Source organism: Sapajus apella, unplaced genomic scaffold, assembly GCF_009761245.1.
Source record: "Sapajus apella isolate SASKATOON/1434 unplaced genomic scaffold, GSC_monkey_1.0 scaffold49, whole genome shotgun sequence".
In the NCBI taxonomy this organism is placed as follows: Eukaryota; Metazoa; Chordata; class Mammalia; order Primates; family Cebidae; genus Sapajus; species Sapajus apella.
In genome coordinates, this window is record NW_022436989.1 from 12146157 (window position 1) to 12170047 (window position 23891).

General features: G+C 45.2%; 2 protein-coding genes across 4 annotated transcripts in view; one reads left to right on the plus strand and one right to left on the minus strand.

Moving 5' to 3' along the window:
- B3GALNT2 (beta-1,3-N-acetylgalactosaminyltransferase 2) overlaps positions 1 to 10905 on the plus strand; it is a 69560-nt gene extending 58655 nt beyond the window's left edge. Inside the window, exon 12 of the mRNA XM_032242298.1 lies at positions 9715 to 10905. Coding sequence (XP_032098189.1) covers positions 9715 to 9813 — 99 coding nt within the window. The 3' untranslated portion in view covers positions 9814 to 10905. The remainder of the gene's footprint in view (positions 1 to 9714) is intronic.
- Positions 1 to 23891, minus strand: part of TBCE (tubulin folding cofactor E) — a 70440-nt gene that overhangs the window by 1149 nt on the left and 45400 nt on the right. For 2 of the 3 annotated variants that reach the window (XM_032242294.1, XM_032242295.1), the window contains exons 6-15: positions 19238 to 19337; positions 16366 to 16468; positions 12219 to 12295; positions 10544 to 10639; positions 9956 to 10020; positions 9801 to 9865; positions 8970 to 9122; positions 6869 to 7022; positions 4883 to 4948; positions 3303 to 3362 (exon numbers count right to left, since the gene is read on the minus strand). In XM_032242294.1, coding sequence (XP_032098185.1) covers positions 3303 to 3362; positions 4883 to 4948; positions 6869 to 7022; positions 8970 to 9122; positions 9801 to 9865; positions 9956 to 10020; positions 10544 to 10639; positions 12219 to 12295; positions 16366 to 16468; positions 19238 to 19337 — 939 coding nt within the window. The remainder of the gene's footprint in view (positions 1 to 3302; positions 3363 to 4882; positions 4949 to 6868; positions 7023 to 8969; positions 9123 to 9800; positions 9866 to 9955; positions 10021 to 10543; positions 10640 to 12218; positions 12296 to 16365; positions 16469 to 19237; positions 19338 to 23891) is intronic. The other variant, XM_032242296.1, reaches the window with a different exon arrangement.

A 23891-nucleotide genomic window follows, 5' to 3' on the forward strand; every position in this document is an offset into this window, starting at 1 on the left:
CAGAGTAAACACTTTGGTTTGTTCAGAATACACTATGAACTTCTTTCCAAAGAGAGGTTGTGGTAAATAGTGGATATTTTGATTATGAGAAATACAATTTCCTTGAAGCTTTAGCTGGAGATACAGCAATAGTGTGGTGTTCCTACAAATACCACAATGTATTCAAACGTATTTTTCTATCAGAAATCATTTTTGTAAAAGCTGTGTGTTTTTATGCAACTTGTGATAATAAACGTTATCTTTATTTTAGAATAAAAACTGGCCTTTTTGTATGTAATGAATATAGTTAATAGAATTTATAATTTTAATTAACCAAATTTGCTCTTTCCTGTGTGAATATGTGATAGTCTAGTCTTTTCAAAAGATTTAGATGGACTGGCTTTCATTGTCTGGATGATGGTTAGAGAAGGGTTAACCACTGCACAGCAGTGGGAAATGGCATACTCCTAACACATGCCAGAAACAAAGTTTGGTCATAAAGCAATTCTAAGAAATCTGCCTGGCCTGCTCATGCTGTAATCCCAGCGCTTTGGGAGGCAGAGGGATCAAAGCCTAGGAATTCGAGTCCAGCCTGAGTAGCGCAAGGACACCCCATCTCTACAAAAACTACAGCATTAGCCAGGCACAGTGATGTATGCCTCTAGTCCCAGCTACCTGGGAGGATCGCTTGAGCCCAGGATGTCAAGGCTGCGGTGAGCCATGATCACGCCACTGTACTCCACCCAGCCTGGGTAGCAGAGCCAGACCCTATCTCCAAAAAAAAAAAAAAAACCTGCCTACTCAGAAAATATGGAGATAGCTAATTCATCCTTTTCACCTGCTTATGACCAGTGTTAAAAATTTGAGAGGTAGACCTCTAGGCCTTCTTTTCTCTATGTTCATATACGGGTGTATAGGTTTTAAGCCAGGCGCAGTGGCTCACGCTTGTAATCCCAGCACTTTGGGACGCCAGGGCAGGTGGATCATCTGAGGTCAGGAGTTTGAGACCAGCCTGGCCAACATGGTGAAACCCTGTCTCCATTAAAAATTAGCCAGGCATGGTGGCAGGCACCTGTAATCCCAGCTGCTTGGGAGGCTGAGGCAGGAAGAATTGCTTGAAGCCAGAAGGCAGAGGTTGCAGTGTACTGAGAGCATACCACTGCACTCCAGCCTGGGCAACAGAATGAGACTCAGTCTCAAGAAAAAAAGATGTATAGATTTTATAATATATTGACCTACTACATTTGTATTTCTTTATTACATGATGGTATAGCTTTTCATGCCATGTTCTCTAGACAAACACTGCCCAATATGGCAGCCATATGTACTGAGCACCTGAAATGTGTCTAGTATGACTGAAGAATTGAATTTATTTTATCTTAATTTAAATAGCCACGTGGCTATTGCAGCCACACTGGACAGCACAGCTTAGACCTCCTTCATTCCCCTCAGTGATTTGAGACAGTGCCTTGTGTGCCTGTGATTCCACCAGAGTTTATTCACCATTCCCCCACTGGCAAGCATTTAGATGCTTACTATCTTTACCGTTACAAATGCTGCAAGAGAGAATGCTTGGTCGGAGCATATGTGTATTTTTAATTTTTTATAGTAATTTCTACATGACTTTACAAAAAGGGTATACTGCTTTTTCATGCCAGTTATTTAATTTTTGCTCATCTAATGGAGTAAAAAACTGATATTGCAGTATTTTCTTTTTTTTTTTTTTTTTTTTGAGACAGGGTCTCACTCTGTCACCCAGGCCGGATTACAGTGGCTCAAACGACCAGTCCCGGCTCTCTTTGACTAGTCTGTCTCCACCGGGGCCTTTATTTGGCAGTATTTAAGTTTGAAAACAGAATAATGCAGAGAGACATCACTAATTCTAATCAATTATATAGCAGTAGCAAAATTACATATTATAGGAATAGAAACTGGATTGTGAATAAATAAAAATGGAGAAGTACTGGTAAATTAACACTAAATGGATGGTTATCAATCAGAAAGGTACTTCTGTGAACACAACTAAGGCCTTCTATAAGCAATACCATAAGCTTGATCTGATAGAAACTAATATAAAAATCAATGTGAATTTACTGCACTGATGGGCAAACAAACAAACCCAGTGTACCAGAGTCATTTAGGCTGATGTGTATGTATTTCATTTATTTAAATCCTTGCTGCTCTAAATTTACGGTTTATATTTTAGGATTTAACTACGAATCAAGTTTAATCGTGAGAATTCGCAGTATCATGGCATACTCAAAAACAGACTAATTTTTCTTTTGAGGGGGAAGGTTTAAAGTAAGTTATGTTGATCTAATTTGTTGATACAAGCGTATTTAGTTCCAGTGGCACAATTTTTTTTTAAGTTTTAGAGTAGTTTTCTCAAAGAAAACCATTTCAGGGTGTCCATTAAAAGAGCATTTGTGAATTGTTTTTGCAGGGACTCCTGATCAGTCAGGAGCAGGAGGTAAGCAGAATGTAAGCAAAGTCACAAATCACCCATAACAATTCAGTTCACCAGGACATACCTCTTCTCTTATGAAGGGATGATAAGCAGACCCCAAATCCAGTGCACAGTCTCCCTAGAAACAGCAGTATGCTGGGGAATGCTTCTGAAAGGCTATGCCATTCAAGTTCTCAGGCTTTGGTTAAAAATACAATTATAGGCCAAGCACAGTGGCTCATGCCTGTAATCCCAACACTTTGGGAAGCCAAGGCAGGCAGATCGCTTTGAACTCAGGAATTCGAGACCAGCCTGAGCAACACAGTGAAACTCCGTCTCTACAAAAAATACAAAAATTAGCAGAGCGTTGGTGGCTCGCACTTGTAGTCCCAGCTACAGGAGGCTGAGGCTGGAGAATTGCTCGAGCCTGGGAAGCAGAGGTTGCAGTGAGCTGAGACGGTGCCACTGCACTCCAACCTGGGTGACAGAGTGAGGCCCTGTCTCAAAAAATTATTTTATATATATATATATATATACATACACACACACACACACACACACACATATATATATATATATATACACACACAGACACATGAAATAGATGTGTGTGTAATTACATGCAGGGGGCTTCCAATTTTAACAAAACTGTTTTCAGCTGATAAAGTTATGGGAGACCTGAACTTTTCGGGTTACTGGGGAGTGATATTAGCATGACTGATTGTATTTTAGAATATAAAAGACTAATAATGAAAACCTATCAGCTCTGAGGTCCATACTTTCAGACATGAGTTAAAGGTTTTAATTTTAGCTGACTCATACCTAGGCTGATGATTCAGAAGTTTAAGGAAGGAGAAGATAGGCTTATTCTTCTTACCTGGCAGTTGTTTCTCTAGGACTTTCTGATCAAGTTGATGAGGGTATTTTATCTTCAGTGCTTTCAGAGAAACAATGAAAAAGACTAATTGATATCTACTATTACATAGATTTAAATTAACCACACACGTTAATATATGGCCAAATGATAGAGCTATTCAGTGCAAATTGACAGGTATAATCAATGTTTAAAATTGTTTCTATTAATACTTCCATGAGGCTAGGCACAGTGGCTCACACCTGTAATCCTACCACTTTGGGAGGCTAAGGTGGGCGGATCACAAGATCAGGAGTTTAAGACCAGCCTGGCCAACATAGGGAAACCCTGTCTCTACTAAAAATAAAAAAAAATTAGCTGGGCATGGTGGCACATGCCTGTAGTCCCAGCTACTCGGGAGGCGGAGGCAGGAGAATTGCTTGAACCCAGGAGGTGGAGGTTGCAGTGAGCTGAGATCGCGCCATTGCACTCTAGCCTGGGTAACAAGAGTGAAAAACTCCGTCTCAAAGAAAAAAAATACAAAAAATTAGACAGGACTGGTAGCAGGCTGCCACTGCACTTCATCCTGGGCAACAGTGTGAGACTCCATCTTAAAACAAAGGAAAAAAACCCTCCATGAATTGCTAACAAAAATAGCTGGACCAACACTTTCCTTTCCCCTCTTAGTACTTCTTTCCTGACAGTTTAGCTAGGTTTTCAAGTCACAAATTCACAAATCACAATTTGGCTCACAACTCCAATACCTCCCACATTTATAACAGTATTAAATGACTTTAAAACAAGAGTTGCAGCCGGATGCAGTGGCTCACACCTGTAAATCCTAGCACACACAGAAGCCGAGGCAGGCGGATCACAAAGTCAAGAGTTCGAGACCATGGTGAAACCCCGTTTCCAATAAAAATACAAAAATTAGCCTGGCATGGTGGTGGATGCCTGTAATCCCAGCTACTCCAGAGGCTGAGGCAGGATAATGGCTTATACCCTGGAGGCAGAGGTTGCAGTGAGCCGAGATCCCACCATTGCACTCCAGCCTAGGCGACAAGAGCAAGACTCCATCTCACAAAAAACAAAATAGGAAAAAAAAAAAAAAAAAGCCATAGGTGTTGCAAAAATGTTCAATATAAGAATTTAAATATGTTTTAAAGAACGGATTTCTGGCCAGGCGCAGTGGCTCATGCCTATAATCCCAGCACTTTGGGAAGCCAAGGCAGGCAGATCACGAGGTCAAGAGATCAAGACTATGCTGGCCAACACGGTAAAACCCCATCTCTACTAAAAATAGAAAAATTAGCTGGGCATGGTGGTGGGCACCTGTAGTCCCAGCTACTTGGGAGGCTGGGCCAGGAAAATCACTTGAACCCAGGAGGCAGAAGTTGCAATGAGCCGAGATCGCGCCACTGCACTCCAGCCTGGCAACAGGGGAGACTCCACCCCCGCCCCCGCAAAAAAAAAGGCATTTAAACTCAAAGTATCTACTTAGGTACATAGGGATACACACTTAAGAGAAACACTCTAACACACTGTCCGTTTCAGCATCTAAGGACTCAAATACAAATAAGTGATGTGGAATCTGAGATTCTTACTTAGTAGCTGGTTTTTGAGCATAAGTGGTTGTCTTTTGAGTTCCCCATCTTCAGGTGCACCATATTCTGTTTAAGAAATTAAAAGAGATGAGTGATAAACCAAAGGCCACTATAAGAAAAAAAAAAAAAAAAACGATAGGTAAGTGTGCAGAGAGCCTGTGCCTTTCCCAGGACACATCAAGCTCGCTTGATTTTTAGGAGTGATGGACAACAAGCACTTCCAAGGGCAGAATCCTCTATCTACCCAGAGCTACAGACTCTGTAACTCATCTAGCTCATTGTTAATGACCAGTGAAATTCAACAAAAGACAATAAATGAAAAGCAACATGTTTACGTGTATATTACATCGTTGTTCCTTAGAGACTGACTGTCCTGACTCAAACTAGCAAGAGAAGACTGCGTTCAAAAACTTCACGTCTGCTCCGAATGTCACCTTTGGAAACAGTTCTCCTTCTGCACTGAGAGAAACCTGTTCTGTACCTTTGACGCAATCCAGAAAACACCTTCACCAAGTTTCAACCAGACCGTGCAGTGCCAGGCTGGGCACTCAGTACCACACTGCAGCCTAGTTCCTCGGCCTGGACCACAGCCTCCAGAGGAGAGGGGGGAAAGCAGTACGTTTTTCCTGCTCTAGGCCAAACAGTGACAAGATTTCTCTAAATCCCTTCACGTATCTGTGCTTTTGTCTTCTAGCATTAGCAGTGAAATACTAAACAATACCTGCCTGGCTGCTTCAGGATCTTCCCTTGCTCACCCCCAAGTGATTCAGAATTCACCAAGCATGGCCAGGAAATTGGGCCGGCTAATGGAGTAATTTGAAAGTGATTCCCACAGGCAGCTCTTCATCCTTAAAGATACTGTTCAAGCCTAAAGCGTTCATACAGTGAGCTTCTTGCATTAAGAAATATAAAAAAAGGAAAATCACATAAAAGTGAAATGTGGAATAATAATGAAGTCAAAACAAAATGGAAAGTACATCACAGACAAAGACTCATGAATTCTCAGCTTCAAAGCCTGAAGAACAAGGCTGGAGGATTTAAGGAACCACCATGCAGACCAAGTGCCAACCTTGGTAGAACGGGCAGTGAGCCCTCCGGACAAGAGAGCTTACTAAAGAGCTACACTCTTGCGAACTTTCCTGTTCACTACAAACACCTGGGGGGCTTTAAAAAATACAGGGCACGGTGGCTCATGCCTGTAATCCCAGTACTTCAGGAGGCCAAGGTGGGCAGATCACGAGGTCAGGAGTTAAAGACCAGCCTGGCCAGCATGGTGAAACCCCATTTCTACTAAAAAATATATATATACAAAAATTAGCCAGGTATGGTGGGTGGTATGGACCTGTAGTCCCAGCTACTTGAGAGGCTGAGGCAGGAGAATCACCTGAACCCAGGAGGCAGAGCTTGCAATGAGCCCAGATAGTGCCACTGCACTCCAGCCTGGGCAACAGAGTGAGATTCCATCTCAAAAAAAAAAAAAAAAAAAAAAAAAAAAACAGAAGTGCCTTCCCACCAAGGGCAGTGGCTCATGCCTATAATCCCAGCACTTTGAGAAGCCAAAGCAGGTGGATCACTTGAGATCAGGAGTTCAAGACCAGCCTGGCCAATATGGTGAAACCCCATCTCTACTAAAAATACAAAGATTAGCCATGCATGGTGGTTGGTGCACGCCTGTAATCCCAACTACTCAGGAGGCTGAAGCAGGAGAGGAACCTGAACCCAGGAGGCTGAGGTTGCAGTGAGCCAACATTGCTCCAGCCTGGGTGACAGAGCAACACTCCATCTCTTAAAAAACTGCTTCCCCCTCCCCAAATGCAAATCTCTCCGTTTCAAGAACCAGTTTCCTCCTGCTGGAAGATACTGCTCTTGCCCTGCTGTACTTGCCCCAGGAAAGGAAGAAGGGCAATAACAACAGAGAACCTCTTTTGATACCCAAGGGAAAAAACTCCGTTTAAGCTGGAAATCCACCAGTGCATACACACGTACTCAGGCAGAGGAACTGGTATCTAGGATGGGCCATGAGGAATTCTTCGCTGAGTCTGTTTTTGTCCAGGTCCTGGTGTCCACCAGCCTTTTTCCACTCGTTTCCAAAAGCTCTTCGGTAGTCAAGCTCAGCTCCCCACCTCTCCTCTGGGAGAATCTATGTTGATGAGACATAAAAACAAGTCTATTAGAAAGCTTTCTTCTAACAAGTCCTTTGCGTGCTGCACCTTGACCTTCCTCCACTGCACTTGCAGAGAATAATCAAATTTACAGGGACAAGACAAAATTAGAGTTTTCACCCTTTTTTTTAATTTTTAAAATTTTTGTTTATTTTTTTATTTTTTGAGAAGGAATCTCGCTCTGTCGCCAGGCTGGAGTGCAATGGTGCAATCTCCGCTCACTGCAACCTCTGCCTCCTGGGTTCAAGCAATTCTCCTGCCTCAGCCTCTGGAATAGCTGGGATTACAGGCGTGCACCACCATGCCCAGCTTATTTTTGTATTTTTAGTAGAGATGGGGTTCACCATGTTGGCCAGGATAGTATCAATCTCTTGACCTTGTGATCCGCCTGCCTTGGCCTCCCAAAGTGCTGGGATTACAGGCATGAGCCACCACACCCAGCCAGTTTTCACCCTTTTTAACATTGACAGAATTCGAGGGTTTATCAGAAAAGCAAAAATAATTTCAGTTTTCCACTTTAATTCATGAGAGTACCTGCGCGTAAGCCAGTTTCAGGACTACACCAGGTACCCTGGGTCACCTCCCTGAGGTCTGCCTGGAGGCGCCTGCCCTGGCGGAGCTGACTGACTCCCAGTAAATGCACAAAAGTGCTGGCAAGGACAAGGTGTGGCCTTCCCACTTTTATGGAGAAGAGTGGTTAAGCAGCAGAGGAGAAACAAGCTCTGTAGTTCTGTGTTCTTTCTGCCTACTTTCCCTGAAAAAACGGAGAAGGTGCCTGGTATTCATCAAATGATAATCAATCAGGCCACGGGCAGCAGAGCAACAGGTTTTTCCTGCACTGATCTAAGTGGAAGACTCTCTCCTGAGGAGCTGGAAAAGCAGCATTATTATGAAACTGCACAAGGTTCTTTTACTGTTCCAAGGAAAGCTACCTATCACCCCCTTTACAATATTAAAAAGTAATCTTTTTACTTTTTTTCTTTTTTGAGACAGGGTCTTGCTGTGTCACCCAGGCTGGAGTGTAGTGGCGTGATCTTGGCTCACTGCAGCCTCCACCTACCGGGTTCTAGCAATTCTCCTGCCTCAGCCTCCCGAGTAGTTGGGATTACAGACATGTGCCATCACACCCACCTAATTTTTGTATTTTTAGTAGACACGGGGTTTCACCATGTTGGCCAGGCTAGTCTCGAACTCCTGACCTCAGGTGATCCACCCGCCTTGACCTCCCAAAGTGCTGCGATTACAGGTATGAGCCACCACACTTGGCCTTATTTATTTTTTTTAATTAAGACAGAATCTCACTCCATTGCCCAGGCTGGAGTACAGTGGCATGTTCACGGCTCACTGCAGCCTTGGCATCCCAGGCTCAGGAGATCCTCCCACCTCAGCCTTCTAAGTAGTTGGGACTATAGGCACTACAGACCTGTGCCACTATGCAGCTAATTTTTGTATTTTTCATAGAGATGGTATTTCACCAGGTTGTCCAGGCTGGTCTCAAACTCCTGGACTCAAGCGACCACACGATTCTCGTGTCTCAGCCTCCCAAAGTGCTGAGATTACAGGTGTGAGCCACTGCGCCCAGCCTAAAAAGAAAACTAGTCATGGGCCAGGTGTGATGGCTCATGCCTGTAACCCCAGCACTTTGGGAGGTCAAGGTGGGCAAATCATGAGGTCAGGAGATTGAGACCATCCTGGCTAACACGGTGAAACCCTGTCTCTACTAAAAATACAAAACATTAGTTGGTCGTGCTGGCGCGTGCCTGTAATCCCAGCTACTTGGGAGGCTGAGACACGAGAATCACTTGAACCCGGGAAGCAGAGGTTGCAGTGAGCCGAAATCACGCCACTGTACTCCAGCCTGGACGACAGAAGAAGACTACGTCTCAAAAAAAAAAACAAAAGGTAATCATGATGCCAGTGCTCACCTCACATTTGTTCAGGGTCTTCAGCTGGCCAATTTTGGCGATAATAAGCTGCCTCGTGGTCTGAGTATCTTTGTCGTCTTTGGTCAGGGGGTTTCTTAGGCAGGACAAAGCCCGCAGGCTTGGTAACTTGTCTAGCTCATTGAAAAAGGACCACTGAAACACAGCAAAAGGAAATAAATGAAAAGCAGTGTGTTTCACGCTACTTTTGCAGAAGTTTGAACCAGCAACAGGAAAGCAAGTCCCTAGTTCTGATCTGAGGCAGGGAATTTCATCATGCACCAAGCAACCCCCTCTAGAAAGCCCACATACTTTTACTCTATTAACTGTGCCATTTAAAATGACAGTCCACTTAAGTGTGAATTGAACTAATTTCTTTCTTAATATTTTTGGCTTTATATGAGGAGTTTCACACGGAGGAGACTTTTTTTTTTTTTTTTGAGATGTAGTCTCTATCACCAGGCTGGAGTGCAGTGGGACAGTCTCGGCTCACTGCAGCCTCTGCCTCACGGGTTCAAGCGATTCTCCTGCCTCAGCCTCTCAAGCAGCTGGGATTACAGGTGCCCACCACCACGCCCAGCTAATTTTTATTTTCAGTAGACATAGGGTTTCACCATGTTGGCCAGGATGGTCTCGATCTCCTGACCTCAAGATCCGCCTGCCTCAGCCTCTCAAGGTGCTGGGATTACAGGTGTAAGCCACTGCACCCGCCCTGGCATTTCTCTTTGATTTAAAAATTTTTTTTTAGTTTTTTAGTAGAAGGAACCTACAAACTCTGCCACTAGAGTGGAAAGAAGCAATAATGTGCAGTGCGTACTCCGAAGCAGCTCTTACTTGTGATATCTGATTGTCATTTACTACAAGGTACCGCAAGGACGGGAACATGGATGTTTTGCACCCTATAAAAAGGAGAATTCAGTTACACAGTAGAAGTGAAGGAAGCAGCTGAAGTATGGGGGGCGAGGTGGAACTGTACCAATCTTATATACCGATTCCAGCATCCGGAAAATGTATCGAAGAAATTCCAATGTCAGAGAGGATTAATTGTTCTAACCTGAAATTTAAGATGTAAAATTTGATTACAAAAAACAATATAAAATGCTACGGGGTATCAACCAGATGAGGGTCATAAAGTTTTTCCTATACGCTGGGTTTTTAATCCCATGTAAAATACTTAGAAACCATAAAGTCCAACTTAGGACAAGCAACGTGAACTCCTGATACTACATTCTAATGATTCTACAGTCACTTGATGGCTCTTCAGTGCCTACTGCTTTGTCAGGTGCTAACTGGCTCTCAGGAAAGAGACATGGTCTCCTGGTGAAGTTCAGTGAATGAAGACCGCTGGCATTCTCACCAGGGTCAGATTATCTGGTACAGACAGAGTCCACATTATACAGGGTTCACAAGTAAATTCTCTAAATGAATTCAAATGAAAATTTCCCAAAGGGAATTACTCAATTTAGAAATTCCATCATCGTGATCACGTTTCTATTGAGAAAGCATACAGAGCATACAAAAATTCCTTCACTAAGAATTGACAACGCTATTGTATCACGCATTTAGGGGTAAATTACCTGGGCAGGTGGGCTATCAGAAATAGCTGATTTTCATCAATTAATTGATTAGAGGAAAGGTCTAATAACTTGATTGTCTGGAGAACATCTGTTGGCCTGTATGGAAAATAAAATGTTTTTCACCATGAATTTATCTCTCATTTTCAAAGATAACGCATTAAAATACCTGCATTTGGTGTGCTGAAGGGCTGGGAGTAAGAGGCAAGAGGATGCGACTGTCAAAGACCCTGAGTGGTCCCCGTGGAGATGCACACATACCCAACTCCATCACTGTCACACCGAGCACGTAATCCCATATCAGTTTTGTAACTTGTCACCAATGGGGGAACCTGGATACAGGGGATCTCTGTGTATTATTTTTTTTTTTCTATAAACAGGATTTTAATATTTGTATAAATAGACCACAGTATTACCAAAAAACTGTAAGGACAGAGCGTGGAAAACAGATTTTGAAATCCGTGCATAGAGCCTCTCCTGGGCTGCTGCCTGTCCCGTCCGGCTGTGCTGCAGGGAATGCTGGAAGGGCAGGAATGCTCCTCTAGGGGGCGTCTGCAGCATGAGGACCTGAGCACAGAAGACTGGGCTCCCCACGCCTGCTGTTGACCTCTTGATCTATTATAAAAATAACGTCAGCGGGCAGGTAGTTCGAGTCTTGACTACTGGGGAAGGTCTGTGTATTATTTCTTATAAAACTTCACGTGAATCTACAATTATGTCAAAATAAGGTTAAATTTAAAAAACCTGGCCGGGCGCGGTGGCTCAAGCCTGTAATCCCAGCACTTTGGGAGGCCGAGGCGGGTGGATCACGAGGTCAAGAGATCGAGACCATCCTGGTCAACATGGTGAAACCCCGTCTCTACTAAAAATACAAAAAATTGCCGGGCGCGGTGGCTCAAGCCTGTAATCCCAGCACTTTGGGAGGCCGAGGCGGGTGGATCACGAGGTCAAGAGATAGAGACCATCCTGGTCAACATGGTGAAACCCTGTCTCTACTAAAAATACAAAAAATTAGCTGGGCATGGTGGTGCGTGCCTGTAATCCCAGCTACTCAGGAGGCTGAGGCAGGAGAATTGCCTGAACCTAGGAGGCGGAGGTTGCGGTGAGCCGAGATCGCGCCATTGCACTCCAGCCTGGGTAACATGAGCGAAACTCCGTCTCTCAAAAAAAAAAAAACAACTTGCATTTGCCTACATAATGAAACCCTTCTGTACACTAAAATCTTTAAGATGCTGAATCCTTTAATTCAGAATCTATTGTAAATTTTCCCAGTTAGGTTAATTTTACATAATAACAAGAGGAAGATGAAGCAACATATTTAAGAGAAAAAGCTTTTACACAGAATTTGGTACAATGACCTTAAACAGATGATGCTAATTAAACATATATTATTTAATCCTTATAGCATATCCTACAGAACTTCCATTTAGAAACAGCAAGTTAACACATTGATGTAAAGCTAATATTAACTCATGTCTTCACAAGTATTTAATTCTGATGAGTTTCCCTTGATTAGAACCAATTAGTGAAATTCTAATTTGCAAAGGCAATGAATAATAAGCATTTTTCGTAATTCTTGTTTGCAAATCCTTCTAAAAGTTAAGGTAGATATAATACATGTATCTATTTATTCATAATGACTAAACGGGGACAGATGCCTTTAGGTAAGCCCTGTTACCTTTCGGAAATGAAAATCTCGTTAGACTCGAGGTAGAGCTCCTCAAGGCCTGGGCACTCCGCGGCACACCGCAGCACCTGGAAAAGAAGCGAGGTTCAGAATCCTCGGCTGGCTGTTTCTTCCTGGGTGTTCACAGGAACCACAAGGAGGATTCAGCTCAGTTACCATTTCAGTAAAAAAGTGCCTTGTAGACAGTTCATAAGGCTACGTTTCAGGCCTGGAATGGTGGACGGGTGGTAAATAAAACGGTAAAGGGTGTATTTTAATGCTGTGGGAGCACATACTGCGGGCACTTTGAGGCCTTGGAGGTAGAGGTCAATGCATGGTTTGGGTAATGCAGCTACAAGGTGGCACAGGAGATGTGAACTGCACATATCATTATGACATATTTTTTGTCTTTTTTTTTTTTTTTTTTTTTTTTTGAGATGGAGTTTCACTCTTGTTGCCCAGGCTGGAGTGCAATGGCATGACCTCGGCTAACTGCAACCTCCACCTCCCAGGTGCAAGCTATTCTCCTGCCTCAGCCTCCCCAGCAGCTGGGATTACAGGCAATCACCACCACACCCAGCTAATTTTTTGTATTTTTAGTAGAGACAGGGTTTCTCCATGTTGGCCAGGCTGCTCTCGAACTCCTGACCTCAGGTGATCCACCCACCTCGGCCTTCCAAAGTCCTGGGATTACAGGCGTGAGCCACCATGCCTGGCCAACTGCACATATTATTATTTGATAGAATTTGCTTAACCAAAAGAAGTAAATTGATGTTAAACACCTTTCCTCAATTCTAAATGCCAATCTGGGTTTATAAAGGATATGCTAATCAGACAAAATTTCTCAACAATTATTTCTTCTTTTATTATTTTTTTGATACATTTTTTTAAGTTTTCATTATGTATTTATGACAAATATTCCACATCCATGATTCTCTCCAGTCAAAAGTTCTTTGAGGCTGGGCACAGTGGCTCATGCCTGTAATCCCAGCACTTTGGGAGGCTGAGGCGGATGGATCGCTTGAGGTTGGGAGTTTGAGACCAGCCTGGCCAACATGGTAAAACCCCCATCTCTACTAAAAATACAAAATTAGCCAGGCGTGGTGGCGCTCGTCTATAATCCCAACTGCTTGGAAGGCTGAGGCAGGAGAATCGCTTGAGCCCAGGAAGTGGAGGTTGCAGTGAGCCAAGATCACACCACTGCACTCCAGCCTAGGCAACAGAGTGAGGCTCCGTCTCAAAAAAAACATGAGTAAATATTAAAAAAAAAAAAGACAATGCAAAAAAAGGTAGTTATTTGAGATGATGTCCTTGGCTGTGCCCAATCGAAGAATGGAATCATCTGACTCAACCATCCTGCAAACAGTCCTGCAGATAAGCACAGGTTTTAAAGTGGATGTTAAACCTGCTCATGACCTTGGTGGCCTCGGCCACGTTCATCCACATGGATGCGTGGTCCTTACCACTGATGACACAGTTGCTGGTGGAGCATTTCTGCAGCATGCACAGGTCCACGAATGTGCTGGTGTCTTTCTGCATGTCGAGGCTGTGCCTGCTGCTGCCACACTGCACATGGGCCTAACTTTTTTTTTTTACAAAAAATTATATATATAATTATATATATATATAAATATATAATAGCCCAGGTACAGTGGCTCATGCCTGTAATCCCAGCACTTTGGGAGGCCAAGGCAGGCGGATCAGCAGGTCAGGAGTTCAAGACCAGCCTGGCCAACATAGTGAAACACCATCTCTACTAAAAATACAAAAATTAGGCCAGGAGCAGTGGCTTACGCCTGTAATCCCAGCACTTTGGGAGGCCACAGTGGGTAGAGATCACGAGGTCAGGAGTTCAAGAGCAGCTTGGCCAAGATGGTGAAACCCCATCTCTACTAAAAATACAAAAATTAGCCTGGTGGTGGCAGTCACTGGCAATCCCAGCTACTCGGAGGCTAAGGCAGAGAACTGCTTGAACCCAGGAGGTGGAGGCTGCAGTGAGCCAAGATTGTGCCACCGCACTCCAGCCTGGGCGACAGAGTGAGACTCTGTTTCAAAAAAAAATTACAAAAATTAGCCAGGCATGGTGGCACACGCCTGTAGTCCCAGCTACTCGGGAGGCTGAGGCAGGAGAATCACTTGAACTTGGGAGGCAGAGGTTGTGGTAGGCCAAGATCACACTACTGCACTCCAGCCTGGACAAGAGATCACGACTCCATCTCAAAAATATATATACATATAATAATAATACATAATATTTTATATACATATGGCATCTACAGGATCTATGTTGCCTAGGCTGGTCTTGAACTCCTGGCCCCAAGTGATTTTCCTGCCTGGGCCTCCCAAAGTGCTGGCTGGAATTATAGGCAAGAGACACCATGCCCAGCCTCATAAACTATTTCTAAATGTTCTCACTGGAACTTTACTGCCATCTCCACCACCTGAATTTCTGTGTGCCCCTCCTGGTTTATTTGGAGGGTGGGTGGGTGTTGCTTTGTTACCCAGGCTGGAGAGCCAAGGTGCAATCCTAGTTCACTGCAGCCTCAAATTCCTGGGCTCAAATGATCCTCCCACCTCAGCCTCCCAAAGTGCTGGGATTGCAAGTAGGAGCCCCACTACCTGGCCCCTTCTTGTCTTCCAGCCACATCTACACCTGGAGAGGGAGTAAGCGCCTCACAGAGGTAGAGCCCTAGGGAAGAGGCTCCATGGCCATGGGCATACTGAGGGCACAAGGGGCCCACTTGTCTCTCATTGAGCGGCCTCTGTGGCACTTCCCGGGTGAACGTGGCTGGGAATGTATTTCCACACCCTTGCCTTCGTTTGACAGTGGAATGCTCTGGGTGTGTGAAGTCAGTACACCTCTGACAGGAAATAGTAGTGCCAGATATAAGTCCCAAATGCTGCTGTGCAAGGACCCACAAATCTACTTCTGCGTCCCGCTGTATAAAACGAACAGTGGATTCCAAGAGCTGAACTTCTAACAAGATAAGGATGTGAGAACCTTTCTGCTGTTTGACTTCTGTTCTAAAAAAACTCACAGGAAAACTCAGGAAGCTAGTCAATAGCTAACACTAAGGCTTGTCAAAGCTCATGTTTGTTGCATACCACAATGGAGCACCACTGTTTATAAAGGCATCAGAACAAGTCAAAATGAGCAGAGGGAGGACATGGACGCCTAGATGGAGAACTCAACTACAATGCTCTTTTATAAGGCAGTTTAAAGAATTCTGTTGGCCGGACACAGTGGCTCACGCCTGTAATCCCAGCACTTTGGGAGGCTGAGGCAGGCAGATCACGAGGTCAGGGGATTGAGACCATCCTGGCTAACACAGTGAAACACCATCTCTACTAAAAATACAAAAAAATTAGCCAGCCGTGGTGGCACACACCTGTAGTCCCAGCTACTCAGGAGGCTGAGGCAGGAGAATCACTTGAACCCAGGAGGCAGAGGTTGCAATGAGCCAAGATCGCACCACTGCACTCCAGCCCGGGCAACAAAGCAAGACTCTGTCTCAGAAAAAAAAAAAAAAAAAAAAAAAAAAATTCTGTTATCTATTAATAGATATTAAGATGATTAATATGAAGACAGAGTTGTACGTCAATTCTTTATGAAACCAAACTTCTTTTGTTGTTTTTTTTTTTTTTTTTTTTTTGGAGATGGGAGTCTTGCTCTGTCACCCAGGCTGGAGTGCAGTGACACCAACTCAGTTCACTGCAACCTCCACCTCCCGAGTTCAAGCAATTCTGTCTCAGCCTCCCGAGTAGCTGGGATTATAAGCGCATGCCTGGCTAATTTTTGTATTTTAGTAGAGACAGGGTTTCACCACGTTGGCCAGGCTGATCTGAAGCTCCTGACCTCAGGTGATCTGCCTGCCTCAGCCTCACGAAGTGCTGGGATTACAGGCGTGAGCCACCACCCCCAACCTTAAACTTTTTTTTTTTTCTTCAGCCAGGGTCTCACTCTTGTTGCCCAGGCTCAAGACGTCAGGTGATCCACCCACTTCAGCCTCCTGACATCAGGTGATCTCCTGACATCAGGTGATCCACCCACTTCACCCTCCCAAAGTGCTGGAATTACAGGCATGAGCCACCATGCCCAGCTAAACCAAACATTTTTAATTGCTTATTAATGTGTAATAAATCAAATAAAGACGATTACCTCAGCCCACGTTATTCCTGTTCGGTTGAGGACTAACACCTTCAGTGCAGAAAACGTTCCAGTTAGAGGTGCTGAACCGGAGGGAAATTTTAGTTTATTTTCACTGTGTAGAAAAAGAAGATACAATATACTTATTTCTATACAGTAAACCCAACTGAAATAGTCACTAAAAGCAACAATTTGGGCTTCAATCTAAGGAGTTTGATTTGTTTCGACCTTAAAATGGAATTACATTTTTTTTTTTTGAGACAGAGTTTCACTCATGTTACCCAGGCTGGAGTGCAATGGCGCGATCTCGGCTCACCGCAACCTCCGCCTCCTGGGTTCAGGCAATTCTCCTGCCTCAGCCTCCTGAGTAGCTGGGATTACAGGCACGTGCCACCATGCCCAGCTAAGTTTTTGTAGTTTTAGTAGAGACGGGGTTTCACCATGTTGACCAGGATGGTCTCGATCTCTTGACCTCGTGATCCACCCGCCTCGGCCTCCCAAAGTGCTGGGATTACAGGCTTGAGCCACCGCGCCTGGCTACATTTTTTAAAAAATCACTTTTTTGCCGGGCGCGCGGTGGCTCAAGCCTGTAATCTCAGCACTTTGGGAGGCCGAGGCGGGTGGATCACGACGTCAAGAGATCGAGACCATCCTGGTCAAGACGGTGAAACCCCGTCTCTACTAAAAATACAAAAAATTAGCTGGGCATGGTGGCACGTGCCTGTAATCCCAGCTACTCAGGAGGCTGAGGCAGGAGAATTGCCTGAACCCAGGAGGCGGAGGTTGCGGTGAGCCGAGATCGCGCCATTGCACTCCAGCCTGGGTAACATGAGTGAAACTCTGTCTCAAAAAAAATAATAAATTAAATAAATAAATAAATAAATAAATCACTTTTTTAATGATTCAAGTGAATCAAGACTACCTAATTTTTTAGCATTTACAACGTAAAAACTTTTTGGTATCAGTTGTATAAAGATGCTTTCACAGGATAAAGGCGGCTGTATGTGGCTGCAGCTTCCTAAATCCAACACTCAGGCATTGCTCTGGATGTGGCAAAACAGTCCCCCATTCTCCAGAGTCTTAATGACACACTAAATTGTGGGCTAGAATTTTGCTTCTCTAAACAGTCTGCCCTTTGGCTAGGAGGACGGGTAAAATTATTGCCCTTTAAGTTCTTTCTTAAGAGCCCAATCTCAGAAACTACTCAATCTTGACAGTCACTTTGCAAGAAGATATTATTAAAAAATACAAGCCCGGTCTGGCACAGTGGCTCACACCTGAAATCCCAGCACTTTGGGAGGCTGACATGGGCGGATCATGAGGTCAAGAGATCGAGACCAGCCTGGTCAACACAGTGAAACCCCATCTAAAATTAGCTGGACGTGGTGGTCCGCGCCTGTAGTCCCAGCTACTCAAGAGGCCGAGGCAGGAGAATCGCTTGAACTTGGGAGACGGAGGCTGCAGTGAGCCGAGATCAAGCCACTGCACTCCAACCTGGCGACAGAGTGAGACTCCGTCTCAAAAAAAGAACCAAAAAACCCCACAAGCCCATTATTTCCAGAAGATGAGACACCATGGGCTGAATTACCCTCATTTGCTCTGTTTGGGGGCACAAATCATTCAGGCCTGTCTACCTGCTATACGGTACTGAACATTCACCTATCTATGCAAAACTGGTTCAACTACGAAAGGGGAAGCCTAGGCCAGGTGCAGTGGCTCATGCCTAGAATCCTAGCACTTTGGGAAGCCAAGGTGGGCAGATAACCTAAGGTCAGGAGTTCGAGACCAGCCTGACTAACATGGCAAAACCCTATCTCTACTAAAAGTACAAAAAATTAATCAGGCATGGTGGCACACACTTGTAATCCCAGCTACTCAGGAGGCAGAGGCAGGAGAATCACTTGAACCCAGGAGGCAAAGGTTGCAGTGAGCTGAGATTGTACCACTGCACTCCTGCCTAGGCGACAGAGCAAGACTCCATCTCAAAAAAAAAAAAAAAAATATATATATATATATATATACATATATACATATATATATACACATTATATATATATATATATACACACATATATATACACATATATATACACACATATATATATATATAGATTCCTTAAAGATTAAATGTGTCCTTAAATTTAGAAAAATTCAAGTAAACCAAAATCTGCCTGTGTAAAAATGTCAACTAGTGAAGGGGCCACACTGTCTGCGGTACATACCTGGCATTCCTCTTCTCACGCCAGGAAAACTTAGGACAAGGACACACATGAGGAGTTCAGGAGCGGAGATTTAACAGGCAAGAGAAAGAGAAAGAAAAAGGAAAACAGCTCTCTCCCTAGTGAGAGAGAGGGGACTTCCAAGAGGAAAAAGGCAAGCTGGCAGCAGATGCACAGAGTTTAGAGTTCCGCTGGAGAAGGCAGTGTCTGATTTACCAAGCGCTCACAGATTGCTTCCATCAGGCATGATGTTTACTTAGCGGGGAAGGCTGGCCACCCCACCCTAATCTTATTGTGTCAATGAACTTGCCCTTTGGCTGGCGCCATCTTGTCTGCTTACTGTACACATGGCTGGAGAAGGGAAGAGGGAGCCGCCACCTTGAACATGATTGGCACAGCTGGCGGCATCTATGTCTGCAGCTGGATTTCTCAGGCTGCTCTTTGTTAGAAAGAAAAACAATTTGGGGCTGCTTTTCATTAAAAGGAAAACCTTACTGAGGACTTCCATACCCTCACTATCTGCTTGAGTAATTTCTTCCTGATACCTTGGATCATCCGGTGGCAGCCTTCACCCTCCGGCTCCCTACCTCATTTCCACAGAGACGCTGGGAGGAAGCAAGGAGAGATGAGTTTAATTGTGAAATTCGGCAACCAGAAGTTCGTACCTGAGATTAAGGACTTCCAGGTGTCTGAGCTGATCAGCAATGTGTATCACTTCATCCCAAGACGACAACAGGTTTTTTGACAAATCAACATTTCTAATATCTAAAAGCACATGTTAAGAAACAGTAATTTCAAAAGATTCACAAAAGACATAAAAGTAGCTACTCTTCATTCCAGAGCATGAGCACTTTAACTTTTCATTTTATACCCTCTAGTCTGCTTGAAATTTTTTCAGGAGCACATAATACTTTTATCCTTTAAGTTATCCAAACTTTCACTGAGAAACCAAAAAGTTCATTGTCAGGCCGGGTACAGTGGCTCATGCCTATAATCCCAGCACTTTAAGAAGCCAAGGTAGATGGATCACCTGAGGTCAGAAGTTAAAGACGAGCCTGGCCAATATGGCAAAACCCTGTCTGTACTAAAAATTCAAGGGTGTGGTGGCACATGCTTGTAATTCCAGCTACTCAGAAGGTTGAGGCACGAGAATCCCTAGAGCCCAGGAAGCGGAGGTCGCAGTGAGCGGAGATTGTACCACTGTACTCCAGCCTGGGGGACAGAGTGAGACTGTCTCAAAAAGCTAAAAATAAAAGTTCATTATCATATATTCAAAACTTGAGGCAAACATCCACAATCAAATGAAAAAGAACCAAATGTCATAACACTAAACCATCCTTGAGCTATCCATCAAAAGGACAGGGGAAAAGCAGTGAGGGTAACTATGATTTCTTAAGCACCTGAGGTGCATAGGCAGGCCTTGCCCTCGGCACTGATGAGCAGCCACAAGCTTCACCCCAGCACATGACCTTCTACAGGGCACCATTACCATAGGAATCTCCAGATAAATAGCATCTACAGGGGAAAGAACAGGGGCCAACTTGGGACACATGTTCAAAAGTGCATGACGTAGGAATTGAAAAGGTGGCCGGTAGCCTGGAAGCAGTTGTAATAGTATCACCCAACTGCTCGCGATACAGGGATACAGAGAGGATAACACAGTAGGACAGGAAAAGCAAAGCCGACGGGCAACACAAGTCGGGGTGAGGGGCGAGGTGCAGGAGCAGCGCCATCAGGAAGGGGCACAGCTTAGCCGGGTCCCTGCAGAGAAAGAGGAGCTTGCAGCAGGACCAAGCCAACTAGTGGAGGAAGCTACACTCTCATCCGATATGTGCATGTGTGGAAATTATTCAGTGCACTCTCCTATTCTGCAAGTAATCATTTAGGGCCCGACGGACAAGGAACAACAGCAAAGGCCCTGGGGTGGGAAGGAGCTCAGCCTATGACAGGGACTGCCAGCACCTGTGTGACTGGAGCAGATGGGCTGGGGCTACTACAAACGAGGTCACAAGGGACAAGGGGCCAGGCCACATCATAAAGGGCCTTGCAGGCCACTTCAAAGTCTTTGCTAGTCTCTGCTCCAAATGGGAGGTATTGGAGGCTTTGGAGCAGCGAAAAGATGACCTTGGTCTTTTAAAAAGCATTCTGCTTTGACTTGGATCTCTATTATGTAAAGAAAAAAAAAGTAAAAGTCACTGTGCTGCTGAGTTGAATTGAGCACAGATGCAGGGAAGCAAAGGAGGGCAGGGAGTCTCCAGGAGGCCAGAGCAGACTAGCAGCACGAGAGTGAAACATGTCAGAGGGGGCATGTGACTCTGGAAGTCGGGCTCACAGAATTTGCCAATGGATTTAGGTGCAGGGCATGGGAGAAGGGGAGTGTCAAGGACAACTCCAAGATCTGTGGCCTGTGCAACTGGAACTGTCATTTACTACAAGGGGAAAGACTACAGGATGAGCAGGTATGAAGGGTCTTAGTTTTAACATGGTAAATCTGAGATGGTCATTAGATACTCAGACAGAGGTATCCAGGCAGCAGCTCGAGAGACAGATATGGAAGGGGGCAGGCCATGAAGGAGGGCCAGCCATACCCTAGAAGTTCTCCCAAGAAGCCAGACCTCCCAAGTCTGAGCCTCGAGGTACACCCAATACTCTGCAACCAGAGAAATGTCCCACAGAAGCGACTGAGGAGGAGTGGCCAGCAACAGAAGAAAAGCTCTAAGATCCAGGCCGGGCACAGTGGCTCACGCCTGTAACCCCAGCACTCTGAGAGGCTGAGGCTGAGATCACCTGAGGTCAGGAGTTTGAGACCAGCCTGGCCAACATGGTGAAACCCCATCTCTACTAAAAATACAAAAATCAGCCAAGCGTGGTGGCACGCACCTGTAGTCCCAAGCTACTCAGGGGACTGAGGCAGGTGAATCACCTGAACCCAGGAGGCAGAATGTTGAGGTGAGCCGAGATCATGCCACTGCACTCCAGCCTGGCTAAAAGAGCAAGACTCTGTCTCCAAAAGAAAAGAGCTCTAAAGATCCTGTAATAACAACAGCAGCAGCAAAAGCCACCACCCCCACTGCTGCTGCCGCTGCTAACCAGGCCCAGGCGTTCCGCTGACTGCTGGGTGGTTTTCCTTTTTCACAGCAGAAAAAAACAGTGACGCAGCAGTCAAAGAGCTGTGTCACTGCGTACAAATGAACAAGTGCGAATTTACACCCAAGTCAGCCTCAATCCAAAATCCATTTTATTCCACCCCATAATGCAACAGAGAGTCATCAAACATACATAAAACGCGTGGAGAAAGTTTCTTTACAAACACCGGCATCACTCCAGAGCTCTGGTTAGAAAGGAAACAGTTTAAGACAGGAACCAATTAGGAAGCTCTGCAAGAAGGTCGGGAACAAGGGAAGGACGCCAGAGAAGATGCGAAGAAAGGGATGACTCCAAACCCAGTCGCCAGCTACCTGTGCCCGAATCCTGCCAGCTGCCTGGACTACTACAGCTCAAGAGCTAACAGTGGGGTCTACCCTCTTCAACAGTTGCATTCCAACTGGAAATCTGAGTAGCTACAGAATTAGCCTCGATTTTGCTGTGGCCGTCACATCCAATGGGAGAAGAATTGGTGCAGGCGGCCGAGAATTCCAGACCGGGCAAACATCCTGAGGTCCCCTCGGGCTCCTCCTCCGCCCTTGGGGACATACGTGCATGATCACTTCTGTAAACTGTTCCTCTGCTCCTCCTCCTCGGGCTCCCCTCATCTGTCCTGGCTTCCTGACACCGCCTTACGCAGGCTGATGCACGGGGTGCTTTCCAGACCTCTGGTGACACTTCAGCCACCCTGGGTTTCCATTAACCTTGCTAAATCGGCCACTAGGCTAATGAGGAAGGGTTTAAGTCCGATCACTCTTCACTCACTGCTGCTTCTCACTATGTAGCCTAGAGTTATAATTGTTTCTAAGGTCTGTGCAGAGCACAGACTACCCACATCCTGAAATCAACCACAAAGAACAACAGCTGTCAATATGTGGTTGCCTCTCCCACACACGCCGTTCAAGGAGCTCCCATGGAAACACAGGTCTGGCTCCTGCACACAGATTCAAATCCACAGCTCGTGCGGGAGGCGGCAGCAAATCCCTTCTCCTGGCAGTGCCCTGAGATTTGACATACCTGGGTCTGCAACGCTCCCACTGTTTTGAGTTCCGGTTGAGTAAATAACCTCAAAGAGAGACCAACCCAAAGCAGGATAACTGGATTAAGCACCCAAAAGCAATCCTTCCACTTCTGGCGAGAATTCAATCGGGATCTGCAAGACATTCATCACTGTATCTGCAAATGCCAACCATAACTTGATTATCTCACGAAACCTCATTTCTTCGTGTCTTGGGGGACATTTTTCTCCAGAAAAGTGCAGGATAAACAAACATGCTGATTCTCCAGGACACTGCTGACAGCTCTGAGCAACCAAACAGCAAACACTCCCAAACCCATCTACTGGCCACATCTGTTCTTTCTTTTTTTGAGACAGAGTCTTGCTCTTTCTGCCCAGGTTGGAGTGCAATGGCACGATCTCGGGTCACTGCAACCTCTGCCTCCCAGGTTCAAGCCATTCTCCTGCCCCAGCCTCCCAAGTAGCTGGAATAATAGGTGTCCACCACCACTCCCAGCTAGTTTTTGTATTTTTAGTACAGACAGGGTTTCACCATGTTGGCCAGGGTGGTCTTGAACTCCTGATTTGTGACCTCAGGTGATCCACCGGCCTCAGCCTCCCAAAGTGCTGGAATTACAGGCATGAGCCACCACACCTGGCCTATTTTTTTTTTTTTTTTTTTTTTTGAGACAGAGTCTTGCTCTGTCACCCAGGCTGGGGTACAGTGGTGTCACCTCAGCTCACTGCAATCTCTGCCTCCTGGGTTCCAGTGATTCTCCTGCCTCAGCCTCCTCCCGAGTAGCTGGGATTACAGGCACATGCCACCACGCCCAGCTAATTTTTTGTATTTTTAGTATAGACAGGGTTTCACCATGTTGGTCAGGCTGGTCTTGAACTGACCTCAGATGATTCACCCGCCCTGGCCTCCCAAAGTGCTGGAATTACAGGCATGAACCACTGCACACAGCCCAATTATTAATCCTCTGAAATCATCTGGGAATAGGCCAGGCTGAATATAGAATGCTCTAACACTTCTGTGGTCAATACCACAGCAAACTTTTTTTTTTTTTTTTTTTTTTTTTTTTTTTCCGGGGTGTTTTCCGTTGATCAATGCTTGGGTTGTGTGGGCCAAACCCCCCCCACGTCAACCCCCCCCCCCCAGGGCTAAAGTTCTGTCC